This window comes from Equus caballus, chromosome 14 (assembly GCF_041296265.1).
Source record: "Equus caballus isolate H_3958 breed thoroughbred chromosome 14, TB-T2T, whole genome shotgun sequence".
Lineage (NCBI taxonomy): Eukaryota > Metazoa > Chordata > Mammalia > Perissodactyla > Equidae > Equus > Equus caballus.
The window spans coordinates 74,794,846-74,820,060 of NC_091697.1; the positions used below are offsets into that span (position 1 = coordinate 74,794,846).

Genomic DNA, 25,215 nt, shown 5'->3' on the forward strand with positions numbered 1-25,215 from the left:
GAGGGCGAGGTCTCCTCACCTTTACAATACTTGGTTCTTTCTACTCCCCACCAACCCTTAAGTGATATGTATTTATTTACAATATTCATGCACAGCACCAAGGCTTGCCATACACAAAAGAAATAGCACACTGAAAGAGCAAATAAATTCATCTTGATTATTTAAATAAATTCACTTTAGCCAGTTTCATATTTGGAGCACTTGATCACATATATGAACTCTCTCTACAAAACACATGCAACTCTTTCTGCTTATCCATCACAGTTCATCACACATACACTAAAATCAAGGTTAGGCCAAACCAAACCAAATCCCACCAGGCAAAGAATTTAAAAAGAAATGACTTGCCTGTTTCAAAATTATCCTGAAGTTTTCGTGGATGAAGTTTTTTTTCACATTTCTATTAAAAAAAACACACACACAAAAACACACAACATACCACCTCCAGTTATTTCACTTATTATAAATGAGGAGATATATTATCAAATCTCTCAGGAAGAAAATTAAACCAGGAATATAATCACCATCCCCATTCTCACAATGGCATTTTAGATTTTTTTTAAACCTAGAACTTTTTTTAGTTCTTGATTACATGTACAATATAGAGACACCAAATAAAGGGAATTATTCATTACATTTCTCAACCCAGATATAATTACTATCAGCATTCCACTGTATCTTTCCAGCTTTTCTTCCACAAAGTTATGTGCGAATGTATTTTTACATAATTACATAACATTAAATGGAATTAGTTGATATATATTACTATTCTATGAACCTTTTTTATTTGAAGATTGGCCCTGAGCTATCTGTTGCCAATCTTCCTTTTTTTTCTTCCCGTAAGTTGTGTATCCTAGTTGTAAGTCCTTCTAGTAGTTCTTCTATGTGGGACGCCACCACAGCATGGCTTGATGAGTGGTGTGTAGGTCCGCGCCCAGGATACGAACCAGCAAACCCCTAGCTGCTGAAGAAGAGCATGTGAACTTAACCACTACACCCCCGGGCCAGCCCCTATAACCTATTTTTTAAATGTAATATACTGTGAACATATTCCTTTTACAATAAATACAAATCTATACTATCTTTTGTTTCTCATGGGGTTTTTTGCTGAGGAAGATTAGCCCTGAGCTAACATCTGTGCCAATCTTCCTCCACTTTATACGTGGGTCACCACCACAGCATGGCTGCTGAGTGGTGTAGGTCTGCAACCAGGCTCCAAACCTGCAAACCCAGACCACCAAAGCAGAAAACCTGGGCCACCAAAGCAGAGAGTGCCAAACCTAACCTCTATGCCACAGGGCCAGCCCCTATACCATCATTTGTAATGACTATATGGAAGTCTACTGCATAGATCTACAATACAGCATGTAATATTATCTTATTTGACACTTAGATTATTGCCATGTTGTCATTATTAAAAAGAGTAATTGGGTGAGTATTTTTAAAATTTCTCTTGTAGGGAAACAAAGTCAGAACTTTTTCACAGGCTTTCAAGATAACCAAACTACTCTCTAGAAAGTTCTACCACTTAGTAATTTTTCAGTGGTACCAATACACTCAATAATACATAGTTGGACATCTTTTCATCTTTACCAATCTGACAAGAAAAAGTATAGTACTAGTCAAGGACAAGTAGTCTAACAGTAAACTGATCTTTACCATGTGTTTGCTAGTAGAATCATACACCCCAAATTAAGTAAACACCACCTAGGGAATTCAGGTAAAATATTTTTACTAAAAACTTGAAATTACTTTTACCACCCACTGTTAAAGAAAAAAATAGATTTGTGAAGCTACAATGAGAAAATTCAACATACGAGTATCAGGACTTACAGAAAAGATAAACAAGGAGACCATTAGTTATGAATTAATTTCTAAAGCACAGACTAAAAGAATGAAGTAAATGCCTCAAAATGCTCAGTTATTTATTTTTAGGCCTAGTCTAATAACTATGGCACCGGCTGTTATTTTGTTTATTTTCTAAATTCTATCAACTGAAAGGGGAAAAAAAACACACTTCCCTGTTCTTCCAAACTTTTAACTTCACTAAATAATACACATTCTATTTAGAAAAATATAAACAGAACAACAGCCAAGGACTCGCTCTAGAAAGCAAGGCTGACTACACTGTTTTAATAATTAAAATAAACTTAAATACCCACATAAAAAAGCAAAGATTACACATGCAATTAAATCAATGTTGTAAATCTGTAATTGAGAGTAGCCAAAGAGATTTTTAGTGAGCAAATAGTGCACAATTTCACTCCATAAAAATCCTGTCAATATATCAACTCAATGTGCTTTGACAACGCCCTTACCCCACTCTTAAAAACCATGAACTGCCTTCTTAGCATGAGAGCTGTAACTCTTACCATTAAGGGATTCTGCTGCTTGGCTGGCTGGCTGTGGACCCCATTTGCTCTTTTCTTTTGATTAGGTGAGTCTTGATACTGTTTTCTGCCATTTCCCCTCAGACTTTGATTCTGTTTTTCCAATAAAAAGAAATAAAATGTAAACCTATAGAATAATGTAATAGGACAAAAGAATATAGGCTTATGCATATGTTTAGCTGGTTGAATCAGAGTTTAGCAAGGCCCCTCAAAAACCTTCCTAAAACAACGAAGAACCACACCACACCAATATATTTTCTTACAGAAGATGGTGCTTCACAAAGCCAGATTCCTCTAACAGTATGAACTAACAAATACAATGGTCCCTAGGAATCTTTCCACACCTCTTGCCTTATCCCATTTTTGCTCACAGATTTTGTCTACAATGCATGTGTTTAAAAAGAAAGGGAGAGGGGAGAGCAACAAGTTTGAAAACCTAATGTAAATGTCAAAGAAAACCTCTCTGTGAGGGAACGCTGAAGCAGCACGCTGGCCCTAGTTCTTAGACGGGAACTATGCAGCAGATGTGACCAGCTGTTACCCTAAAATCTGCTTAAGACTATCAGTAAAGAAATAAGCACTTCTAAATTAATAATCTCTTTTACACCAAGTAACTAAGATGATTAGTGTTTTTAAAATTTGGGCCATTACCTGTAAATTTAGACCTAAAACCTGAAAAGAGAGTATTAGACATCTTGCTATTATACTGATTTAACATGACTTAATTTTCCTGTAAAAAAATTCTAAGTTTAACTTAAAACACAATACTTTTAAACATTAATTTGTCTTTAAAGATCTTGAAAGGGCAGCTATGTTAAGACGACTGACTAAACAGCATAAATAAAATAACTTTTACTATTATTTTAAAAATATAAAAATACATGTATTTATTTATATTCTACCTACAAAAAAATTAAGGAGTTCCTAAAATAGCTGGAAAACAACAAGCTAACTTAAATAAAGAATGGTAGGGAAATAGGACTTTCAGAAACTCATGTTCCCACACATTTTTAATTCAATTTCATTCTACTCTTCTTGGTATTTACTTTTTATTGTGGTACAATACACATAAAATTTACCACTTCAACCACTTTTAAGTGTACAATTCAGTGGTAGTAAGTATAGACAATGTTGTGCAACCACCACTCGTATCTGTCTCCACAACTTTTTGATCATCTCAAACAGAAACTTTGTACCCATTAACTAACTCCATATTCCCCTTTGTCCCTCAGCCGATAACCTCAAGTTAATTTGTCTCCACGAATTTGTCTATTCTTGGTACTTCATATAAGCAGAGTCATACAAATTTTGTGTGGGCTTATTTCACTTAGCATGTGTTTAAGGTTTATCCATGTTGTGGCATGCATGTATCACAAATTCATTCCATTTTAAGGTTGAATAATAGTCCATTGCATGTATATTTGATTTACCCATTCATCTGTTAACAGACATGTGAGCTGTTTCCACCTTTTGGCTTTATGAATAAGGCTATTATGAACATTGGTATACAAGTTATCTGTCTGAGGCCCTGCTTTCAATTCTTTTGGGGTATATACCTAAGAGTGGAATTGCTGGGGCATATGGTAATTCTATTTTTAAGTTTCTGAGGAACCACCAAACTGTTTTCCACAGCAGCTGCACCATTTTACGTTCCCACCAGCAATGCACAGGGGTTCCAATTTCTCACATCCTTGTCAACACTTGCTATTTTCCATTTTTTTATTATAGCCACCCTAATGAGTATGAAGTAGTATCTCATTGTGGGTCTGACTTGCATTTCTCTAATGACTAATGACGTTGAGCATCTTTTCATGTGCTTATTGGCCATTTGTATATCTTCTTTGGAGAAACGTCTATTCAGTCATTTGCCCATGTTTTAGTTGGGGTTTTTTGTTGTTGTTGAGTTGTTGGAGCTCTTCATATATTCTGAATATTAATACATTATCAGAGATGTGATTTGCAAATATATTCTCCCACTCTGTGGGTTGTCTTTTTCACTTTTGTGATAAGTTCTCTGATGCACAATTAATTTTGATGAACCCAGTATATTTTTTTAAAAATAATTGGGGCCAGCCTGATGGCACAGCAGTTAAGTGCACATGTTCTGCTTCAGTGGCCCAGGGTTTACCGGTTTGGACCCTGGGTGCAGACATGGCACCGCTTGGCATGCCATGCTATGGTAAGCGTCCCACATATAAAGTGGAGGAAGATGGGCATGGATGTTAGCTCAGGGCCAGTCCTCCTCAATAAAAAGAGGAGGACTGGCAGCAGTTACCTCAGGGCTAATCTTTCTCAAAAAAAAAAAAAAAAAAAAAAGGAAGAGTGGCACCCAAACGGACGGCTCAAATAGTAAAGACAGATAATATCAAGGGTTAGTAAGAATGTGGACAACTGGAACTCTCATATATTTTGCTAGGGATATAAATTACATGAGAATATTGTTCACAGTAAATACTCAAGAACACAGGCGTATCCAGTAACCCAACAATTCTACTGTTAGTTATATATATCCAAAAGAACTGTACGTGTTCATCCAAAGGTATGGACAGAAATATTTATAGCAGTATCGTTTGTAAAAGCCCCAAACTGGAAAAGACCAAAATGCCCATTAACAGTAAAATGGATAAATAAATTGTGGTGTAATCATACACTAGAATACAAAACAGTAATGACCATTTCATTGGTGGTACGTACACCAAAGTCAGATGTTAATTCCTATTACTTGCTACACTGGATTTACACTGAAGCTGTAACGGTTAAGGAGTCTCAGCCCTGCTTCAAATCAGTCAGGAAGAGAGGAGCCTTGGATCGACAATTCAGAGCTCCACAACTGTTAATTTGCGATTCCTCAATTCAGATACATTTCAAAGTCAAACGATCTAAACTTATGAAAATCTTTTGGTGTATATCACTCACCTTTGCTTTTAAAAGGTCAGATGTTTCAGAATGATTATTATATGGCTTTTGCTGCAGTGGTTGCCTGTGCTTTACCCATTGGTCACCAGGAGATCCTTCAGGAAATAACTGCTGACTATGGCGGAATTTGGTTCGACTACATCAAGATTTAAAAAATAAAAATCATATCAGAAAATGAACTCACCTACAGTTCTTCTACCATCTTGACAGTTTATGCTACAGACTACAAATTTTACTTTCTTTTTTTTTTTTTAAAGGTTAGCACCTGAGCTAACATATGTTGCCAATCTTTTTTTTTTCCTTCTATTTCTCCCCCAAAGCGCCCCCGATACATGGTTGTATATTCTAGTTGAAGATCCCTCTGGTTGTGCCATGTGGGACGCCACCTCAGCATGGCCTGATGAGTGGTGCCATGTCCACACCCAGGATCCAAAATGGTGAAACCCTGGGCCGCCAAAGCAGAGTGTGTGAACTTAACCACTCGGCCTCGGGGATGGCCCCTTACTTTCTTCTTTATTATCTATCTCCACACACTAGAATGTAGTTCCATGAGGGCAGGGATTCTTGTCTGCTTTGTCTACTGCTTTATCCCCAGCACCCAGAAGAGTGTCTGGCATTCAATATTTCTTGAATAAATTAATAATCTGTTATTTTTAATCCAAAACTTTTCTAAACTATCCATACCATTCCTCTCTATAAGTGATTACACTTTTTTTCTTTTTCTTTTCTTTTTTGGAGGGTGAGGAAGATTGGCCTTGAGCTAACATCTGTGCCAATCTTCCTCCAGTTTGCACATGGGACGCCACCACAGCATGGCTTGATGAGCAGTGCATAGGTCTGTGCCTGGGACCCAAACCTGTGAACCCTGGGCCACCAAGAGGGAGTGCACAAACTTACCAGTACGCCACAAGGCCAGCCCTGACTATATGTTAAAAAATCTGAAGAAAATAATTTTTTCTAAATCTAGTTGAAATAAACAAATGTTTATTAGTAGAGGGGGCTGGCCCCATGGCCGAGTGGTTAAGTTTGAACACTCCACTTCAGCAGCCCAGTTTTCCCGGGTCCAATCCTGGGTGCAGACATGGCCACTCATCAGGCCACGTTCAGGCGGCATCCTACACAGCACAACCAGAAGGACCTTACAACTAGAATATACAACTGTCTACTAGTGGGGGTTTGGGGAGACGAAATTTTTAAAAATCTTTAAAAATCTAAGTAGATTTTCCTTCTTAATAGGACAGACAACTCACGTTCTTACTAGGATGTTATAGTACAGAATCTGATCCTGCACAGGTCAGTTACAGACCCCATCCATGCTGGAAAAGAATCTGAAAAATTAATCTATAGTCTAGAACAAAGAATTAAAGGGCCCAAGACAATGGATGAGCAAATTAAAGATCCAGTCTCAAATTCTCATGCAAAACAATTCAATTGTAAAAGGCTGTACTCACGCAGTAGTTTGTAACAAAGATAAGAAATCCTATTCTATAGTACCACTTAAAAGTTCTTCCCTTTTCCCTTTTAAAAATTACAATAGAATTGCAGGCTATCTACTCTTTAGACAAAATTCAGACATTTTCTCCAACACGTCATCACAGACATCAATCTGTATGTTAAAAAAAGACACTACCCTCCCTGAGAAACATGAAATTTGGTTAGAGAAGTTTCTTTATTATCTCTTATATTCCATCCTCCAGGACCACAAACACTAGGACTAAAAGATATGGGAATCATGTCACACACTACGGTGGATAGATTCTCCCAAACGTGATCATACAATTTTTTTTTCAAACACTGTCACTATTTCATAGTAACTTTTTAGTAGTGTCTTTGTTTCTTTTTAATCTGAGCTGCATTCTGGTCTACGTTACTTTTTCTATACTGTTTCACTTACGTCTAGTAGTATATAATTTGGTGATTATAATCATAGATTCTGAAAAGCAGAAATGACTCTCAAGGCATTTAGTCCAAGCTCTCATCCTCATAAAACTCAACTAAAATGGGATATTCCCTACGTAGTTAAAAAATATTGACTGTAGATGTGGTTTACTTCTATTGTTTAATTTCTGAAGCTCTAGGATAAAAACAGAACATCTAAATTAGAGAAAATGCAAAAAGCAACTCTCTGAAGCTAACACAGGCAAAGTTCTAGCAAGCTGATTACAAATAAATATGCTTATTTAACAAAATTACTCACTCAGCCTACTCCACCATTGTGATTTGGATACAATTAAGTTCCAACCAAGGAAATGTGCTTTGTGGTTCATGTGCATGTACTAGTCACTCTTTATAATACACAGTCTATGCTAGGGAAAGAAATCAAGAAAGCCCAAGTCTTCACAGTTCTTTGTGAACAAATTAAGCATCACCATCGCTCATCTCCTCTACACAAAAACAGACCTCAATATACCCCCATTCAATCATCTTCAGAAACTCAATTATCTCTAAAGGAGAATATGAAAACAGAAGTAACAATATAAACACACTCACAAAGACAGAAGTTTTTCTTCTTTTCCTCATGTTCTATCTATCCATCTAAAAAGTTGGTACCCTCTTGTGTATACTATTTTTAAATGTGCCTGAAGCTCTTTTCCAGCTCCAATTAACCTTTTTCATCTCATCAAAAACCCTTAAAAAAATTTTTTTTCATCTGTGAGAGCAGTAACAAAACAGTACCTATAAAAAGGAATCCAACACCTCTAAAAACTTTAGAAGTAAAATGCTACTGTATTTAAAAACTATCAGAAAGTCAGAATCCTATGAATGTATTTCTTTACCTCAATTTTTCCACAGTGGGTTTAGCTGGTGTGCTACCAGCTGAGGAAAATCCATTGTCACTGTCTGAGGAATCTCCAAATCTTCGAGAAAGCCAGTCCCGTAATGGTCTACGGAAATATTATTTACTTTTAAAACTTGGCTGCATTAAGAAGCTGACTATCAGAATTATGAAGGTTAGTTTTGTATTCAAGAAACATGAACATACCTGATAAAGGGAATGGCCATAAAAAATTTGTTAGGTGCCAAACCAAGTTTGGATTTTGGGGTCATATCATTTCTATGACAGGGCAATTTCTCAATGGAGAACCACTCAATGTTCTAAACACAAGAAGAAAATAATTCATTGAGTTAATTATTATCAAGGAGTTTCTAAAAGCAATTTCCTACTTCATTCAATTGAAATACTATACTGAAAATATTTTCAATTACATACCCGAATTTCTCTTCTGGTCTTTGGGTTAAATTTTGTGTCTTTTGGAATTCCTGGAATGATGTACAAACGAGCAAGCTGGTCATTGATTCGAAGTTCAATGTAATCATCCTTACAAATATAATCTTTGATATCAAAACCAGTTTCTTCAAAGACCTGAAAACAACAAATCTGAATGATTTTCCATTTTTACTGTTAGACCCTCCAGTTCATTAAAATCTGTTTATTTCAAAGGCAAAAATTCAGAAATATCCAGGCAATTAATGGTATGCAAACACTAGGCAGGAAGTCAGAATATTCCAGAGCCTAGTTCTAGCTCTGCCTCTACTTAACTGTTTGACTATGGAAAAACTTGTTTATATATCTGAGCCTGTTTCTTCACCTATTCAATGAAGGGAGATGTGTGATACTGTTATTTACAATAAGAAGTATATATTTATTTGGTCTTTGTCCCCCTTTCTGGTACAGAGCTCCTAAAACCCTTGGAATTTCCTAAATGATGAAAGCAACAAAGGTGTCTGTTATGTTAATGAGGTGACTTTTGAGCCCCACCGAATGTGGGCTGATTGCCAGAACCAAGCACGTGATTCAAGGGTTGGAACTTTCAGTCTCACCTCCACCCCACCTCACCCCCTCCTCCAGGGAGAGGAGAGAGGTTGGAGATTGAGCTCAATCACCAAGTGACCAATGATTTAGTCAATCATGCTTACGTAACGAGGCCTCCATTAAAACCCAAAAGAATGGGGTTCAGAGAGCTTCTAGGTTGGTGAACATGTGAGATTTGGGGAAAGTGGTGTGCTAGGAACAGCATGTAAACTCCCTGCCCTTTCCCCATACCCTGCCCTATGCATCTCTTCCATCTGCCTGTTCCTGAATTATATCCTCCTATGATAAACCAGTGATCTAGTAAGTAAAATGTTTCTCTGAGTTCTGTGAGCCACCCAGCAAATGAATCAAACCCAAGGAGGGAGTCAATGGAACTTCCAATCTACAGCCACTCAGTCAGATACACAAGTGACAACATGGACTTGCAACTGGCATCTGAAGTTGAGGACAGTCTGGTAGAACTGAGCCCTTAACCTGTGGAATCTGTTAACTCCCTGTGGGTCGAGAATGCCAGAATTGAGATGAACTGTAGGACACTCAACTGGTGTCTGAGAATTGTTTGTTGGGCCCAGAACTCTTTTTTTTTCTTTTTGCTTCTTCTCCCCAAATCCCTCCAGTACATAGTTGTGTATTTTCAGTTTTGGGTCCTTCTAGCTGTGGCATGTGGGACGCCGCCTCAACGTGGCCTGACGAGCGGTGCCATGTCTGCGCCCAGGATCCAAACCAGTGAAACACTGGGCCACCAAAGCAGAGCTGCAAACTTAACCACTCAGCCACAGGGCCAGCATCACCCCCCCCCGAACTCTTAAGATGTTACAATACATCAGATTAGAATATATCCCATATAAAATACATCCCAATCTGTGGGAATTATATCACTGGGGACCACATATGGATTTTATTCACAGTATCCATGAATCTATATGTACAGAAAACTACAAACTAAAAAATGTCTTATATGAATAAAACTACTTTTCAAACATGAAAATTGAATTGCTTGAATACTAACATTAAATGGACAGATTCCAAAAGTACAGCCACAACCACATTTGTGTGCAGGTGTGTGTGTTGGGAGAGGGGTTGTAATCGTCAACACTAAAGAACTGGACACTAGTGAACTAGCTTAATGCTTCTAAAACTGTCTGCCCTCAGTAGTGCCTCAAGGACTGGGGGAGGAGGAACCGAGAGAATATAAATCTCAGGAATTAATGTTACATCTAACTCTTACCCTTTCCTTCAACCAGAGAAGTCATGCTCTGGTTGCCCAGATTAATATACTGGGCTTCTGTTTAAAATAAAAACCACCGGTCTCTTCTAGCCTTAAAGTTCTCCCTCAAATAACATTTGTATTACTCTGACAAAGTCCTTCCCCTTTTCACCCTCAAAATCAAAAAGGCTTTGGATTCACAGCAGCTGCAGAAACCACCGCAGATCTTTTATGCTGGAGTTCCTCTCCTTCCCTCTAGTTTCAGCATCTCCTAACCAATCAGTGGGACAGAAGACATCAAAACACATGCAGGGGCACGAATCTCTTGCAAGGTATGAGTACGGAGGAGCTATTTTCTACCCATTCCTTTTGTCTCTTCCCTGCTTCTCTTGTCAGTTCATGTACATCTTTCTACCTTCCTCAATAAGGGGACATCTGCACTTCTCTCAGGCATGTGTAGTCTTCCAATTTAAGCTCCTCCATAACATCTAACTCATTTCTATCACCATTTCTGTATACTCCTAACTATGCTAAACCTTTTGTTCCTAATTTTAAGAACTGGGTTAATATACTCACTCGAAAATTGTTCTACAGTATATAGAAAAGGAGACAGATTATTTGTATTTCCCACTTCTGGAAATGACAGACTGTGTACAGATGTACATATGTGATATCAAAAGAAAGTTAGTTTTCTTGTCCTGTGTTTCTTTATATCTACATTTGGTGTTACATAGGTATATATAGAAACTGTCTATTGTAGAGGTGATCACTCACATTCAACCATATCAAACTATATACCTTGTTCAAAATAAAATTCTGAAGGCTCAGTGATAGAAGTGTCTTGGTTTCCCACTTCCCCAAATTTTAACATTTGTATTCATAAGACAATATAATTAAACCATCAATCACGTAGATTCACTTCATAACTCATGTATGCTATCTGAGTGTTCCCATTAAAGCAAAGGTCCAGATGCTCTGGTTTTCCCTTCTTTGAAACTCTACTGCATGAGACAGTGCTTAAAACCGTTTTCGATTATAATTCAATTTTGATGGATATTGGATTTATAACTGTAACAATTAAGACTGGTTTTGGGGCCAGCCCAGTGGCATAGCGGTTGGGTTCGCACGCTCTGGTTTGGCAGCCTGGGGTTCGCAAGTTCAGATCCCAGAAGCAGACCTACACACCACTTATCAAGCCACGCTGTGGTGGCATCTCACATATAAAATAGAGGAAGATGGGCAGAGATGTTAGCTCAAGGCCAGTCTTCCTCAGCAAAAAGAGGAGGATTGGTGGCAGATGTTAGCTCAGGGCTAATCTTTCTCAAAAAAAAGGGAAAGGCTGGTTTACCTAAGTTTATACATCAGTGATGTATGAAATTGTTTCTCTTCATCAAAGGCTCCATTAAGAGAGTCAAAAGCAAAGACATAAACCAGAAGACAGTCACAATACACTCAAATGTAGAATATGTTAAAAAGTCCTATATATCAGTAAGTAACTCAACTATAAAAAAATGGGTAACATAAGTGGATACTTAATAAAAGAGGACATTCAAACGGCCAATAAGAATATGATAATGTGCTCAACATCACTATAAACTTCAGGAGAATACAAATTAAAACACAATGAGGGGCTGGCCCAGTGGCACAGCGGTTAAGTGCAGATGTTCCACTTCAGCGGCCTGGGGTTCTCCAGTTCGGATCCCAGGTGCAGACATGGCACCACCTGGCAAGTCATGCTGTGGTAGGCGTCCCACGTATAAAGTAGAGGAAGATGGGCATGGATGTTAGCTCAGGGCCAGCCTTCCTGAGCAAAAAGAGGAGGATTGGCAGCAGGTGTTAGTTCAGGGCTAATCTTCCCCACCCCCGCAAAAAAAAGCACAATGATATACCATTACATTTCCAGCAGAATTGCTAATGTTTTTTGTTTTTTTTTTTTAAAGATTTTATTTTTTCCTTTTTCTCCCCAAAGCCCCCCGGTGCATAGTTGTATATTCTTTGTTGTGGGTCCTTTTAGTTGTGGTATGTGGGACACTGCCTCAGCGTGGTTTGATGAGCAGTGCCATGTCCGTGCCCAGGATTCAAACCAACGAAACACTGGGCAGCCTGCAGCAGAGCGCGAACTTAACCACTCGGCCACGGGGCCAGCCCCTAAAGTTTTTTTAAATTTAGATATAATCAACATACAACATTATATTAGCTTCAGGTGTACAACACAATGATTCAATATTTGTATATATTGCAAAATGACCATAAAATCTTTCTCCAGTTTTACTGAGATATCATTGACATATATCATCACTATATAAGGTTAAGGTATATAGAATAATGGTTTCACTTACATATATTGTAAAATGATTACCACAATAAGTTTAGTTAGCATCCACCACCCTATATACATGCAAGAAAAACAAATTCTTTTCCTTGTGATGAGAACTCAAAAGTTCTACTGTTAACAACTTTCATATATATCATACAGCAATGTCAATTAGTTATCATGTTGTACGTATCTCTAGTATGTATTTATCTTATAACTGGAAATTTGTACCTTTTGACTACTTTCCTCCAATTTCTACCCCCCATCCCCCGCCCCTGGTAACCACAAATCTGATCTCTTTTACTATGAGTTAGGTTGGTTTTTTTTTTTTTCAGATTCCACATAAAAGCAAAATCATACAGTATTTGTCTTGCCCTGTTTAACTTATTTCACTTACCATAATTCCCTCTAGGTCCATCCATGTTTTCGCAAATGGCAAGATTTCCTCATTGAATAATATTTCACTGTGTGTATAAGTATATATAGAGAGTGCAGATATACATATGTGTAAATATATATTGTGTAAATTGTGTGTGTAAATATATATATAAATCACAACTTCTTTATCCAGTCATCCGTCAATGGACACTTCGTTTGTCTCCATATCTTGGCTGTCGTAAATAATGCTACTATGAACATGAGAGTGCAGATATCTTTTCAAGTTAGTGCTTTCGTTTCCTTTGTATAGATTCCCAGAAGTGGAATCGCTGGATCATTTGGTAGCTCTAATTTTGGGGATCTACTGTGAGGATCCTCCACACTGTTTTTCCACAATAGCTGTACCAGTTTACAATCCCACCAAAAGTGCACAAGGTTTCCTTTTTCTCTACATCCTTGCCAGCATTCATTCATTCTCTCTTGTCTTTCTGATGACAGCCATTCTAACAGGTGTGAGGCAATATCTCATTGTGGTTTTGATTTGCATTTCCCTAATGACTAGTGATGTTGAGCATCTTTTCATGTACTTACTGGCCATTCATATATCTTCTTTAAAAAAATGTCTATTCAGGTCTTTTGCCCATTTTTTAATGGGATTATTAGCTTTTCTGCTATTGAGTTGTATGAGTTCTTTATATATTTTGGATATTACCCCTTATTAGATAAATGGTTTGCAAATACTTTTTCCCATTCTGTAGGCTGTCTTTTCACTTTGTTGATTGTCTTCCGCTATGCAAAAGCTTTTTAGTTTATGATATAGTCTCACTTTTTATTTTAATATTTTGTGGCTTGTGCTTTAGGTGTCACATTCAAAGAATCAATGCCAAAACTCATGCCAAGGAGCATTTTTCCTATATTTTCTTCTAGGAGTTTCATGGTTTCAGGTCTTACACTTAAGCCTTTAATCTAAGTTAATTTTTCTAAGTGGTATAAGATAAGGGTCTAGTTTCATTCTTTTACATGTGAATACCCAATTTTCCTGGCACCATTTCTCAGTTGAGTTTTCTCCACTCCCTTATCAAATATTCACTGACTGTATATGCTTGGGTTTATTCTTGGGCTCTTAACTCTGTTCCACTGATCTGTGTGTCCGTTTTTACACCAGTATCATACTGTTTTGATCACTGTATAGCTTTACTGGATAGCTTGAAATAAGGAAGTGTGATGCCTCCCACTTTGTTCTTCTTTCTCAGGATTGCTTTGGCAATTCGGAGTCTTTTGTGGTTCCATATAAATTTTAGGATTGTTTTGTCCATTTCTGTAAAAACTGCCACTGGAATCTTGACAGGGATTGCACTGAATCTACAGACGGGTTTTGGTAGTAATGACATTTTAGCAATATTAATTCTTCCCATCCATGAACATGGGATAACATTTTTTAAATTGGTAATTCCACGAGGCAGCCAGGACAACTAGAACTCTCATATGCAGGTGGTGGGAATGTAAATTGGTAAAATTATACATGGAAAACTATTGGTAGTAGGTACGCAGCTTCCCTATGACTCAGTAAGTCCACTCCTAGAGAAATGAGGGCTTATTTACAATATTGACAGCAGTTTTACTCATAATAGCCAAAAACTGGATAAAATCCAATGCATTAGAGAATGGATAAGGAATTGTGGTATATTTGTACACTAGAACACTACACAGAACAATTAAAAAAGAACCAACTACCGATATATGCAACAATACAGATGAATCTTAAAGGCATTATATTGAGCCAAAGACACAAAACAAAAAGAGTACCTACTGCAAAATCCTATTTATATGAAGCTCAAGAACAGGCAAAAATAATCAATGGTGACAGAAGTCAAAATAGTGGTTCCCTCTAGGAAGTGTGGGGGAAAACAGGTATTGATGGAGAAGGGGCAGGAAAAAATCTTCTGAGGCGCTGGAAAGATTCTGTATTTTAAACCGCGTGGTAGTTTCACAGGTATATACATACATAAAAACAAACTGTTAAGATTAGTGCACTGTATGTTTTTATCCTTCAACAAAAAAAGTTCAAAAGATAATTTATGGATGGTACTTAATTCTGTTTTTACAACTATTCTCTTTAGTTCCCTCCTTTGAATACCTTATAATTGGAAGTAAGTATACATACCTAGTCACGTTAAGTCTGTATAATAATTAGAAACTATGCTGTAAATTGTATAGTCTTAAGTTCCTTGAGAGCAAAGCCTGTTACCTTTGTGTACAAACAGTATCTAACTGAATATTCCCTTAATAAAGTAAGTGTTACAGAAGGACTGAGGAATCGCTTCAGATTAAAAGGAGACTGAGGACACACAATAATTAAATGCAAATACAACACATGGCCCTGGATGGGGGACACGGTAGAAACAGCTGAAAAAGACCATGACGGGGCAATTAGTAAATCTGAATATGAACTGTCCATTAGATAACAGCTCCTATCAATGTTACATTCCTGAATTTGATAATTACACTGTGATTATATTAGAGAACTTCCAAGTTCTTAAAATTTACATGCACAATTAAGGGTTAAGGAGCATTATATGTGCAATTTACTCCTAAATTATTCAGCAATAATAATAAAAACCACACATACATATGTATCAAAAGTAATAAAGCAAAACCAGCAAAATATTAATGGGTGAGTCTTTTTTTTGCATTCTTCTTACTATTTTCACTATACTTGAAATTATCTCAGTATTAACGCAATTTTTAAGGAGTCACATATAATTAATGTTTAGTTGGTTTTTGTGCATTCAAATATGTACTGTGTGCTTACTAAGTGACAAATACTGTCCTAGGCACTGACTTCAGAAATGAATAAAAGCAAGCACTGCTTAAGGAGCTCAGCCTAAAAAAAGAGAAAAATAATTGTAAAATGATATACGTTCCAAAAGGTAGGAGGGTCCTGTGGGAGTACAGAATCAGGGTGCCTAACTCAGCCCTGGGTAGAGGTGAAGCGTGAGTTGTGAGTTGGGGTGCTCACCTTCGGAAGGCTGTCATGGACAGTATCCTATTCTGCCAGATACATCTGAGCTAGGACTTGAAGGATGAACTGGAGTTTGCCAGATAGGTAAGAAGAAAAGGGCATTCCATTTAGATAGCTCGAAAGAGGAAGTAGTATAGTATGAGGCAAAATGAAAAGGGCCGTCACTGCTAACACAGGTAGCTTCAAGCCCTGTACAATCAAACTAAGAACAAATATAATAAAGTAACAGATATGATCTCAATTCTGAAAGTGATAAAGATTGATTTGACTCTAAAATCGGGTATTCACTCTCATCAAACATTTCCCAGAAAAAATCTTTAATAGATCACTTACATGTACAAACATCAAAGACAAAAATGTTAATGCCACATTTTCTGTGAATCAAACGTATTCTTGTATTATAATTCATAGTCAATTTTCCTGGCACATGGAATAGCATTAACTTCTCCAATGATATCAGATAAAAATCTCTAAGTAAGATTTAAAAATGAGCCACCCAAAGAGCACCAGCATAGACAGACAATGAAATTCTCCACCTATAATCTGTGTCCTATAAGCCTACAGGAAGAGATAGAATAAACCAACCAATAGTTCCCCTGTACAAATTCTATCAAGATTAAATCATATAAATGCATAGTAAAGTCAGCTTCATTACAATAAAATATATTGTTTTGTCAAACAAAAGCAACAATATGAAATCCTGAAACCACAAGTGAACTGCCAAGTATCATTTGCTTGTTTTCAAGAATGGCTGGTATTTCACCACAACTGACGACAAAAATATACTGAGGTTATCCTAACACATCCTTTCAACAATATCTAGAAAACACTTTTCACCTTTGTCCTAAATCTACTTCACCGAATAAAAGTGATCAGAAATAACCCAACTAACAAAGGTGAACCAAAAGGTCAAAGAGAAGATTGGAAATTACTAATTAAGATGGCCCTTAGCTTTCCACTTACAATTATTCATACCTTCTCCCTAAGAAGCCTGCTTACCACTGGTTCTTTCAGCTCAGCCCACATACACAGTCTTTATAGGATGTGTCACATTCTGCCACAGCATAACAAAACATCTCTGGATGCCATATATAGTGAAATAATAACATTAATATAATTATAATAAACCAAATAAAACTGTTATAATAATAACCAAATTAAAATGTTATTAACCACTTAAAATATGGGTAAGCACCCATGGCAGAACTACATAACTTCAAGAGAAAAAGTACTTAGGACATCAGCCTAAGTCTAACTAAAGACAAGTAGAAAATTAAGACAAAACTTCTCCTTATATGTTAATACAAGTGAAAATTAAAAGGAACAATGTGACATTAATATAAACTCCTATAAAGGATAGAATAACAATCTGGTTTTCAACTAAGACTTAACACCGGTGGTTCCCTGTTTCTATTATGCTGCAGTACCACCAAGCGGCAGAAGCACATACTGCAACTCTAGGACAGCTAGATGAATGCTTTCATCTCTCAAAAATGGCAACTGCTAGGACTGAACTGCGCCCCTTCAAAATTCATGTTGAAGATCTAACCCCCAATGTAATGGTATTTGGAAACAAGGCCTAAAAGGAGATGATAAAGGTTAAATGAGGTCCTAAGGGCGGGGCCCTAAACCAATAGGGCTGGTGCCCTTGTAAGAGGAGGAAGAGAGAGAGCACACTCTCTGCACTCACACAAGCACCCAGGAAAGGTCACACGAGCACACAGTGAAAAGGCAGCCATCTGCAAGCTTAGAGTCCTCACCAGGAACCAAAGAAGCAGGCACCTTGATCTTGGACTTGCTAGCCTCCAAAACGGTGAGAAATAAATTTCTGCAGTTTCAGCCACCTAGGCTGCAATATTTCGTTATGGCAGCCTGAGTGGACTAAGACAGCAATGTTCCACCTTAACCTCAAAACTTTTCTCTCTTTATGACAAAGGTAGTCATTCAAAAATCAGGAATAACAGTCAAAACACTTGCCTTTAAAAATTCTAATCCAAAAACTTACAGGAATTAAAGCCAAATCTTTTCTGACAAGTTCCTTTATCAGCAAAAAGAGGATGTAATTTAGATAGGAAAGGTTTTAAGTTAGAATTCTTATTATCAAAGGGTAACCTTTTCCCCTGAAATTAAGGGACTATGGATCGGCAGAATACCTGTGCTTTCCTCAGAGCCAGACAAAAATCCTAAAACAGAAGAAAAAAATTCATATTGATCCAAATCAGAAAGGTACGTGTTGTTAGAAAAAGATATACTTAAAAATTACAAATTCCTTCTGTTTTCATTGGTGCATGTGTACGTTTAGAAATACCCATTTACAAATATTCCTTGGCTGCCTGTATCATAGCAGTGGAGAACATGGACTCCAGAGCCCAACCACCAGGGTTTGCATCCCTGTTCTGCTGCTTACTAACTGTCAGACCTTGGGCATGTGACTAAACTGCTCTATGTTTCAGTCCCTCATCTGTAAAATGGAGATGACAACCTCTCATAATTGTTGTACCCCTCCCCACAAGACTCTCTTTAGATCCTATCTTCCACACTCCATTTTCCTACGCCCCATGCCATAAGAATAAATTGTATGTACTTTCTCACACATTGTGGTGATCTATAATCATTACTAAAATTAGCACCACATGGACAAGACAACCTCTTATCTTGGTATCCCAGAGCAGAGAACAAATAAATAAGATAAACTAACGTGAAAACTGGGTGCCTCAGTTCACAGGTTAACTCTCTCTCTCTCTCATACCCCAAATATCCTATTTCTGCATCATCCTGACTGTTTACAATACAGTGTATAAAACTCATCAGATGGAGGGTTGTAGTGGTAGGTGCAGGTAGATCCCTTGGGATTGGGGTACTTCTTCAGTTTTGTAAGTTTAGGTTTTGATTTCCACCAAGTTCCTCCAAGAAGATCCAATTATGGAGACAGCTGATCTCACTCAATTTAACCAAAATTTCTGTCATTCCAATTAATGTAGTGTCTTTTCTGGACCTAGAAAACTACCTCATTGCTGTGGGAAGGTCCTTCAGGGAAAAAGGATAATCTGAGCTGGGTCTAGAAAGGTACCTAGATAGGATCTGAATAGGCAGGAAGACAAGAGAACTTTCCAGGTAGAGAAATAAGATGAGCAACAGTTTAGAGGCTGAAACAAATCAGTCAAATTCAGGGGACGAAGAATAAATCCTTTTAACTGAGAAGAAAGAAAGATAAATTTAGGAATGGCTAAGTTTTGTGTTGGGGGTAGTGGAGGGAGTTTCAATACCTGAAGAATTAAACTTCATCTTATAGGCAATGGAAGGTACAGTGAGTTTTGAGCAATGCAAATTTCTTAGAAAAGTCCAAACTGTGCACTTACCTGGAAGCCAAGACTATAAACATAAAACAAGTTTTAACCAAAATGTTTTACCAATTACAAATCCAATTCTAAAAGGAAAGGTGGAGAAGATACCATCAAAAAAAAAAGAGTTAAAAAGATAAATAAAAATGAACAATGAAAGAAAACGGAAACAAGGGAAGAATAAATGATAGAAAGATGTGGACAAAAGAATCAAAAGTTATATTATAAAAGATAAGTTATTTCATGCAGTCAAATTCTGGAAAGAGGATTAGATGGTCCAAACAAGTAAGTCTCTATAGCTAAAAAGACCCTCAAAACATAACCACCAAATGTCACTGTGTTAGAAACTTCAATAACTCACCTCTCTAGCAGCACAATCATGAGGAGCTTCTTCTTTATTTACTTTTCCTTTTGGAAATCCCCAGCCTGATTTTGCTAGGTACCCCTGAACCAGTAGTACCTACAAAATAAGCAAAGATAAAAATAAAACTTGCCCTCCTTTCCCATCATCGGTTCTAAAAGCCAAAGGTGTTTTTCTCCTTACTCAGATAACTGTTATCACCAGTAATTTTACACAGCACTTGGTTTAGATATCTTCCATGAGTCTGAATATACTACTAGTAGGGTGAAGAAAGACATTCTGCCCATTTTAAAAAGCATTTCTTCAACAACGAAGTGACACTTCTTTGCAATAAGCCATACTGCAACAAGTATAAAATATTACGACCTAAAATGCAGACAAAATATGAAAAATTTGATCTTTTAGCACTAAAAAGCTAAGTACACTTTAAAACCTCAGGTCAGAACATTACAGAAATAACACAAATATTTTATTAATAGGATGAAAACAGCTGATGACTATTTCACTAAAAATCTTTTATTTTATTACACTCACATTTTCAAGTGTCTCATCAAGAATAATTGCACCATACGTTGGTACTCCCATTTTATATTCCTTCCATTCATCCAAAACTTTTTCCACATCTTCACCTTGAGGCAGCAAAAATGGACAATGACTGAAGAGTATACACAATGTTAAGGAAGCTACTTTCTCCCTTAATATATCTTGAGCACTTAGATACAGGAAGAGACGTATTTCCACCAAACAGGTATTTATATGAAATTACTCAAATCTTCACCTCACTTAAGTTTACTCCTTTTTTTGTTTTTTCACATTTGTTTTCTCTCAAACTTGTCATTGTTAACTTCTGCATTTAACCAAGACACAAATCAAGTAAGCTCTGGATACTCATAGTGCTGGATCCCTAAGTTAAATAAATTCAGGACCATGTGAACACTTCAAATACTTCTCATTAAGTCAGTCAAATTCATCACATAAGGAGTCAACAGATACTGAAACCAATAGCAAGAAACAGAAATACAGTACACATAGATGGGCAAGAGGCAGAATGGTAAGAGTGGTCAACTCCAGGATGTAGAACTAGGAATGAAGTATCCTACTGCTGAATTTCTTTACCATACACATATACTGCTTTCATAATTAAAAACACTTTTAAGATGAAGATTTACTAAGGATATTAGAGAAAGGTAAATCTGGGTATTAGCCTGTTTCAAAATGGATTGGGTATGCCCCCCCAAAATCAGGCAGAATAATTTCTTTTTTAAGTAAATAAAACCTAAACCTGTAAAGTATATGCTCAGGTTTCCAATAGTCCATGCTATCAAATGCCTCATCACTACAACGCTGTTAATTATGAAAAGCCTGGGAAAAACTGTAATTTATGACAGTGCTTCTAACATTGAAGACATATTCTTAAGGGTCTTCAAGTCCTCTACAAAGACTTACATATTCTGTGTTTTCATTTTGACAATCTAAAAACATGTAAAATGAGCAGATTTTCAGTCATTTGGATGAAGACATGTATAAAGCACTACTACTTGTTTTCAGAGACCATACTGGTACTAGTACTACCTTAACTGCTGTGGGCTACTAAAAACAGAAGAAACCTAACATGCAAATGATGCATTAGGGTCAAATGACTTCCCAAGATAATACAGAAAGGAAAGTTTCATAACAGATGGGCCAAAAAAAGGTGATGGAAAAACTAGTAGAACAGGTACGTCAAAACACCCTCAAAGAAGTCAGCATTATATTCACATTGTGATCGGTGGTTTGGTTTAAATAAAAACATCACATTAATTCATTTTATGAAAATAAATTTTATGAGTTCTACAGCTTTCTATTTAAAAATCTGTTTTGGTTTTATAGTTGTAGTAAGAATTAAAGAGACCCTCAAAGAGACTGAAAAGTCAACCATCTATGACAACACTGTAGTTAAAGGACAGGCACTAGGCTAATCTCAACTATTCCATGCCTTCATTTGGGGAGAAAAAAAGGGACTAAGTTTGGATACAATATTAACCATTACAGAAAGCCCCATGGTTCTACACGGGCTTGCTAAGACTCTGAAAGGTATTTCCCAATAAAAAACTGGCTTTAGATGTGTAGTAAAATCCCTTTTGCGTTCTAAAGTTATCACAGATTTTCTTTAAGTATAAATTTCATATAAATGGATTTTTTTCCATTAAAAATTTAACCATAGAAAAAAACATATAAAAATACCCAGGAACAGAGAGAACTTCCAATAGTTTAGAGAGGAGGATGCTTACCCAGTTTTTCTCTCTTTCTTCTCCCTATAACATACCTAATAATTTCTAAGTGCATCAGTGTCTCCACAAATCAGTGTTACCTCATTTTTCTACCCATTAAACAACTTCTTTAACAAAAAAAGAAAGATTTAGCAAAAGAAATTAAATCAACTGACTTAACTTTGGAAACTATTTACATTCTACATTTATCCATTTTTTTCCTACCCCAAAACCACCACAAAATAAGTGAGTTAACTGAACCAAACAACTACAGTTCAAGGTACACTTGGAATTAACTTTGAAAAGAACCTATTAAGTACTTGGCTCAAGTCTACACAATTAGCAAGTAACAGAACCTAATCCAAAATGACATCAATTTCCCCACTAACAACTCTTCAATCTTCCTTCACACTTAAAAGTATAAAAGTAATTCAATACAAACATGGGATTGGAAATTTTTTTAAAACCATTTTTATTTAATGACATAACATATTTAATTCAAAAAACCCTATAACATGCACTGAATAATTGTTAGTTATCATTTCTAATTTTTACTACAATTCTTAATTGACTATTGTCTCATTTTCTTGACACCCCAAACCAAATTATTTTGAATCTGGAATCTGGGTTACTGGGCCTTACACAGTAGTTCTAAAAGAAAGATAGAAGGCTACACTGATTAAATAAAGAATATAAGAATTTTAAGCACACGTCCACTTGGATTACATACAATCTTTTTTTTTAAACAATTTAATAATTTTTTATATACTCTTTTTATTGTAAACATTTTTTCAAAAACATGAGAAATCTACCCTAGATATAAACAATCACTTAGACAGTAATTTCCATTCAAAACGCTACCATTACCTTAGATGGTGTCAATTTCTCCATGGACAACTCATCTCAAGCTCTGCCCTCAGCTCCTTGTATTCCTTGTCCTTCACATCTATTCCCACTTCCAGGACTAACTCCCATAGCAACTATTCTAGACCCTGCCATCACTACAACTATTCTGGTAGTTTGATTAAAATAAAACATTCTGACCATAACTTTCTGCAGCATTCTTTTATTTACTCATACTATATCGTCGTTATTCTGCATCAATCTTTGACTGTTTTACTTTCTCATATTAGCACCCTCCTGCCCTTATTTCCTTCCCTAAACAATCTGGTCCATCACTTTAATTAATCACTTAGCAATATACAAAATTCCTTTGCCCCACTATTCTCTGAATATAGCTCCCTAGCAAAACTTCAACCCAGGAACAAATCCAGAATACCCATTCTATACCCGTATTACTGAGTGCTTACTGAAGAAAAATCACAAGACTATGCACAATTTACAAAAGAGAAAACAGACGCATAGAAAAGCCTCACAATTTGTCCAAGATTGTATGGCTAGTAAATGGCAAAGATGGGAAGCTAACCCAAGGAATCCGGCTCCAGAACTCACGCTATTAACTTTACTCTAGGCAGTCTCTCCACTTCAGTATACCACAAACCAACTTGTCCATGCTGAACCCACAACTCCCCTACAAAATCTCCCCTCATTTTCCTAAAAATGGAATGGCATAATATATATACAATGGAATACTACTCAGCTGTAAAACAGAACAAAATCATTCCATTTGCAACAACACGGATGGACCTTGAGGGAATTATGTTAAGTGAAATAAGCCAGTTAGAGAAGGATAATCTCTGTATGACTCCACTCATATGAGGAATTTAAAAATGTGGACAAAGAGAACAGATTAGTGGCTACCAGGGGAAAGGTGGGGTGGGGGGTGGGCACAAAGGGTGAAGTGGTGCACCTACAACACGAATGACAAACATTAATGTACAACTGAAATTTCACAAGATTGTAACCTATCATTAACTCAATAAAAAAAAAAACAAAAATGGAATGGCACATCCATCCACTCAACTGCTCAAATCCGAAACCTGGGAACCATCCCTGATTCTTCCTTCCACCTCTCCTCAGACATCCAAGTTAACACCAATCATTCAAATTTAACCTCTTCCATTCACTTCTATCACAGGTTTCCATTCCTCTCTCATAAATTAGCAAAACACCATCTTAACTAGGTTCCCAGTCTCACCTTGCTCCAATTCACTGCCTACACTATTCCAGAGCAGTCTTTCAAAACATCCCTAGAGAGAAATAAGCAAATGTGGCAAAACGTTAACAATGGGTAAATACCTAAGAAGGGTATGACGGCAGTTCACTGTAATAGTGTTTCAACTTCTCTGTAAGTTGAAATTTTTTCTCCAAAATCAAATTTAATTTAAAAAAAATCTCCTCTATTCTCCCACTACTCTTATGGATAAAGTCCAAACAAACATGGCTTACGAGACCCTGACATGCTTTAGCCCCTGACTTACTCTCTGGCTTCTCTCTTGTCCCACACCCCACTTACTCTACAACCCAATCATATTTTTTTCACTCTTTCACACAGACCTTACTCACAGAGACTAGGTATTCCAAAGGAAACTTTGATCTACTTCTCAATCTGGGTTGAGTATCCCTCTCCTCTTTTCCTACTGAACTCTGTACTACCCTGTCATAACTTACCATACTGCACTATAATCATTTCCTTTCCTGTCTCCCTCTCTTCTTCTTGAAGATAGGGACCTTGTTCACCGAACAATGCCTGGCACAGAGTAAGTACTCAGTTATTTAATGAAGTCTATCACACTAGCAATAAAAGTTTTTTCTCCATATAACTGAATTAAAAGAAACATAACTAAAACAGAGGTTTTTTATTTTTCTTAACAGCAAGGAAAGTTTAAAACTCATGTGTATACACACACAAAATCTTATCTAGAACCCCAAAATATATAAAGTTGCTCTGGTAGAACTCTAAGTCAATGCAAAATCGATCAAAACCACAGAAGAGGATTTGCTGCTTTTGATCATATTTCTCTAACCAGATTATAGCTCCTTAAAAGCAAAGTTTTCCAGGATTTCTCCACAGAATCCATCACCAAGCCTTTAACAAAGACGGTGCTCAATGGTACTTCTATTCCCCTTGATTTCTCATTTACTTCTCCATATTTAATCAGTCAAATAGCTTGATTATTTCTTCCACTTAAATCTGCCCCTTTAGTCTTTTGTTTGTAGTTCCTCTACTATGGCTGGGGATCTTATTGCTCCACATCTCAAGTAATATAACAGTTCACCCTATGGTTCAATCTATCCTGCCAAATAAGTCTTCTTGAATACC

General features: G+C 36.7%; 1 protein-coding gene across 1 annotated transcript in view; it reads right to left on the reverse strand.

The window, feature by feature from the left end:
• The window catches only part of DCP2 (decapping mRNA 2), a 51,332-nt gene that overhangs the window by 5,336 nt on the left and 20,781 nt on the right, over positions 1–25,215 (reverse strand). Inside the window, exons 5-12 of the mRNA XM_005599504.4 lie at positions 20,278–20,405; positions 19,744–19,842; positions 8,518–8,670; positions 8,290–8,402; positions 8,084–8,191; positions 5,307–5,442; positions 2,373–2,483; positions 349–400 (exon numbers count right to left, since the gene is read on the reverse strand). Of these exons, the coding sequence (XP_005599561.1) occupies positions 349–400; positions 2,373–2,483; positions 5,307–5,442; positions 8,084–8,191; positions 8,290–8,402; positions 8,518–8,670; positions 19,744–19,842; positions 20,278–20,405 (900 nt within the window). The remainder of the gene's footprint in view (positions 1–348; positions 401–2,372; positions 2,484–5,306; positions 5,443–8,083; positions 8,192–8,289; positions 8,403–8,517; positions 8,671–19,743; positions 19,843–20,277; positions 20,406–25,215) is intronic.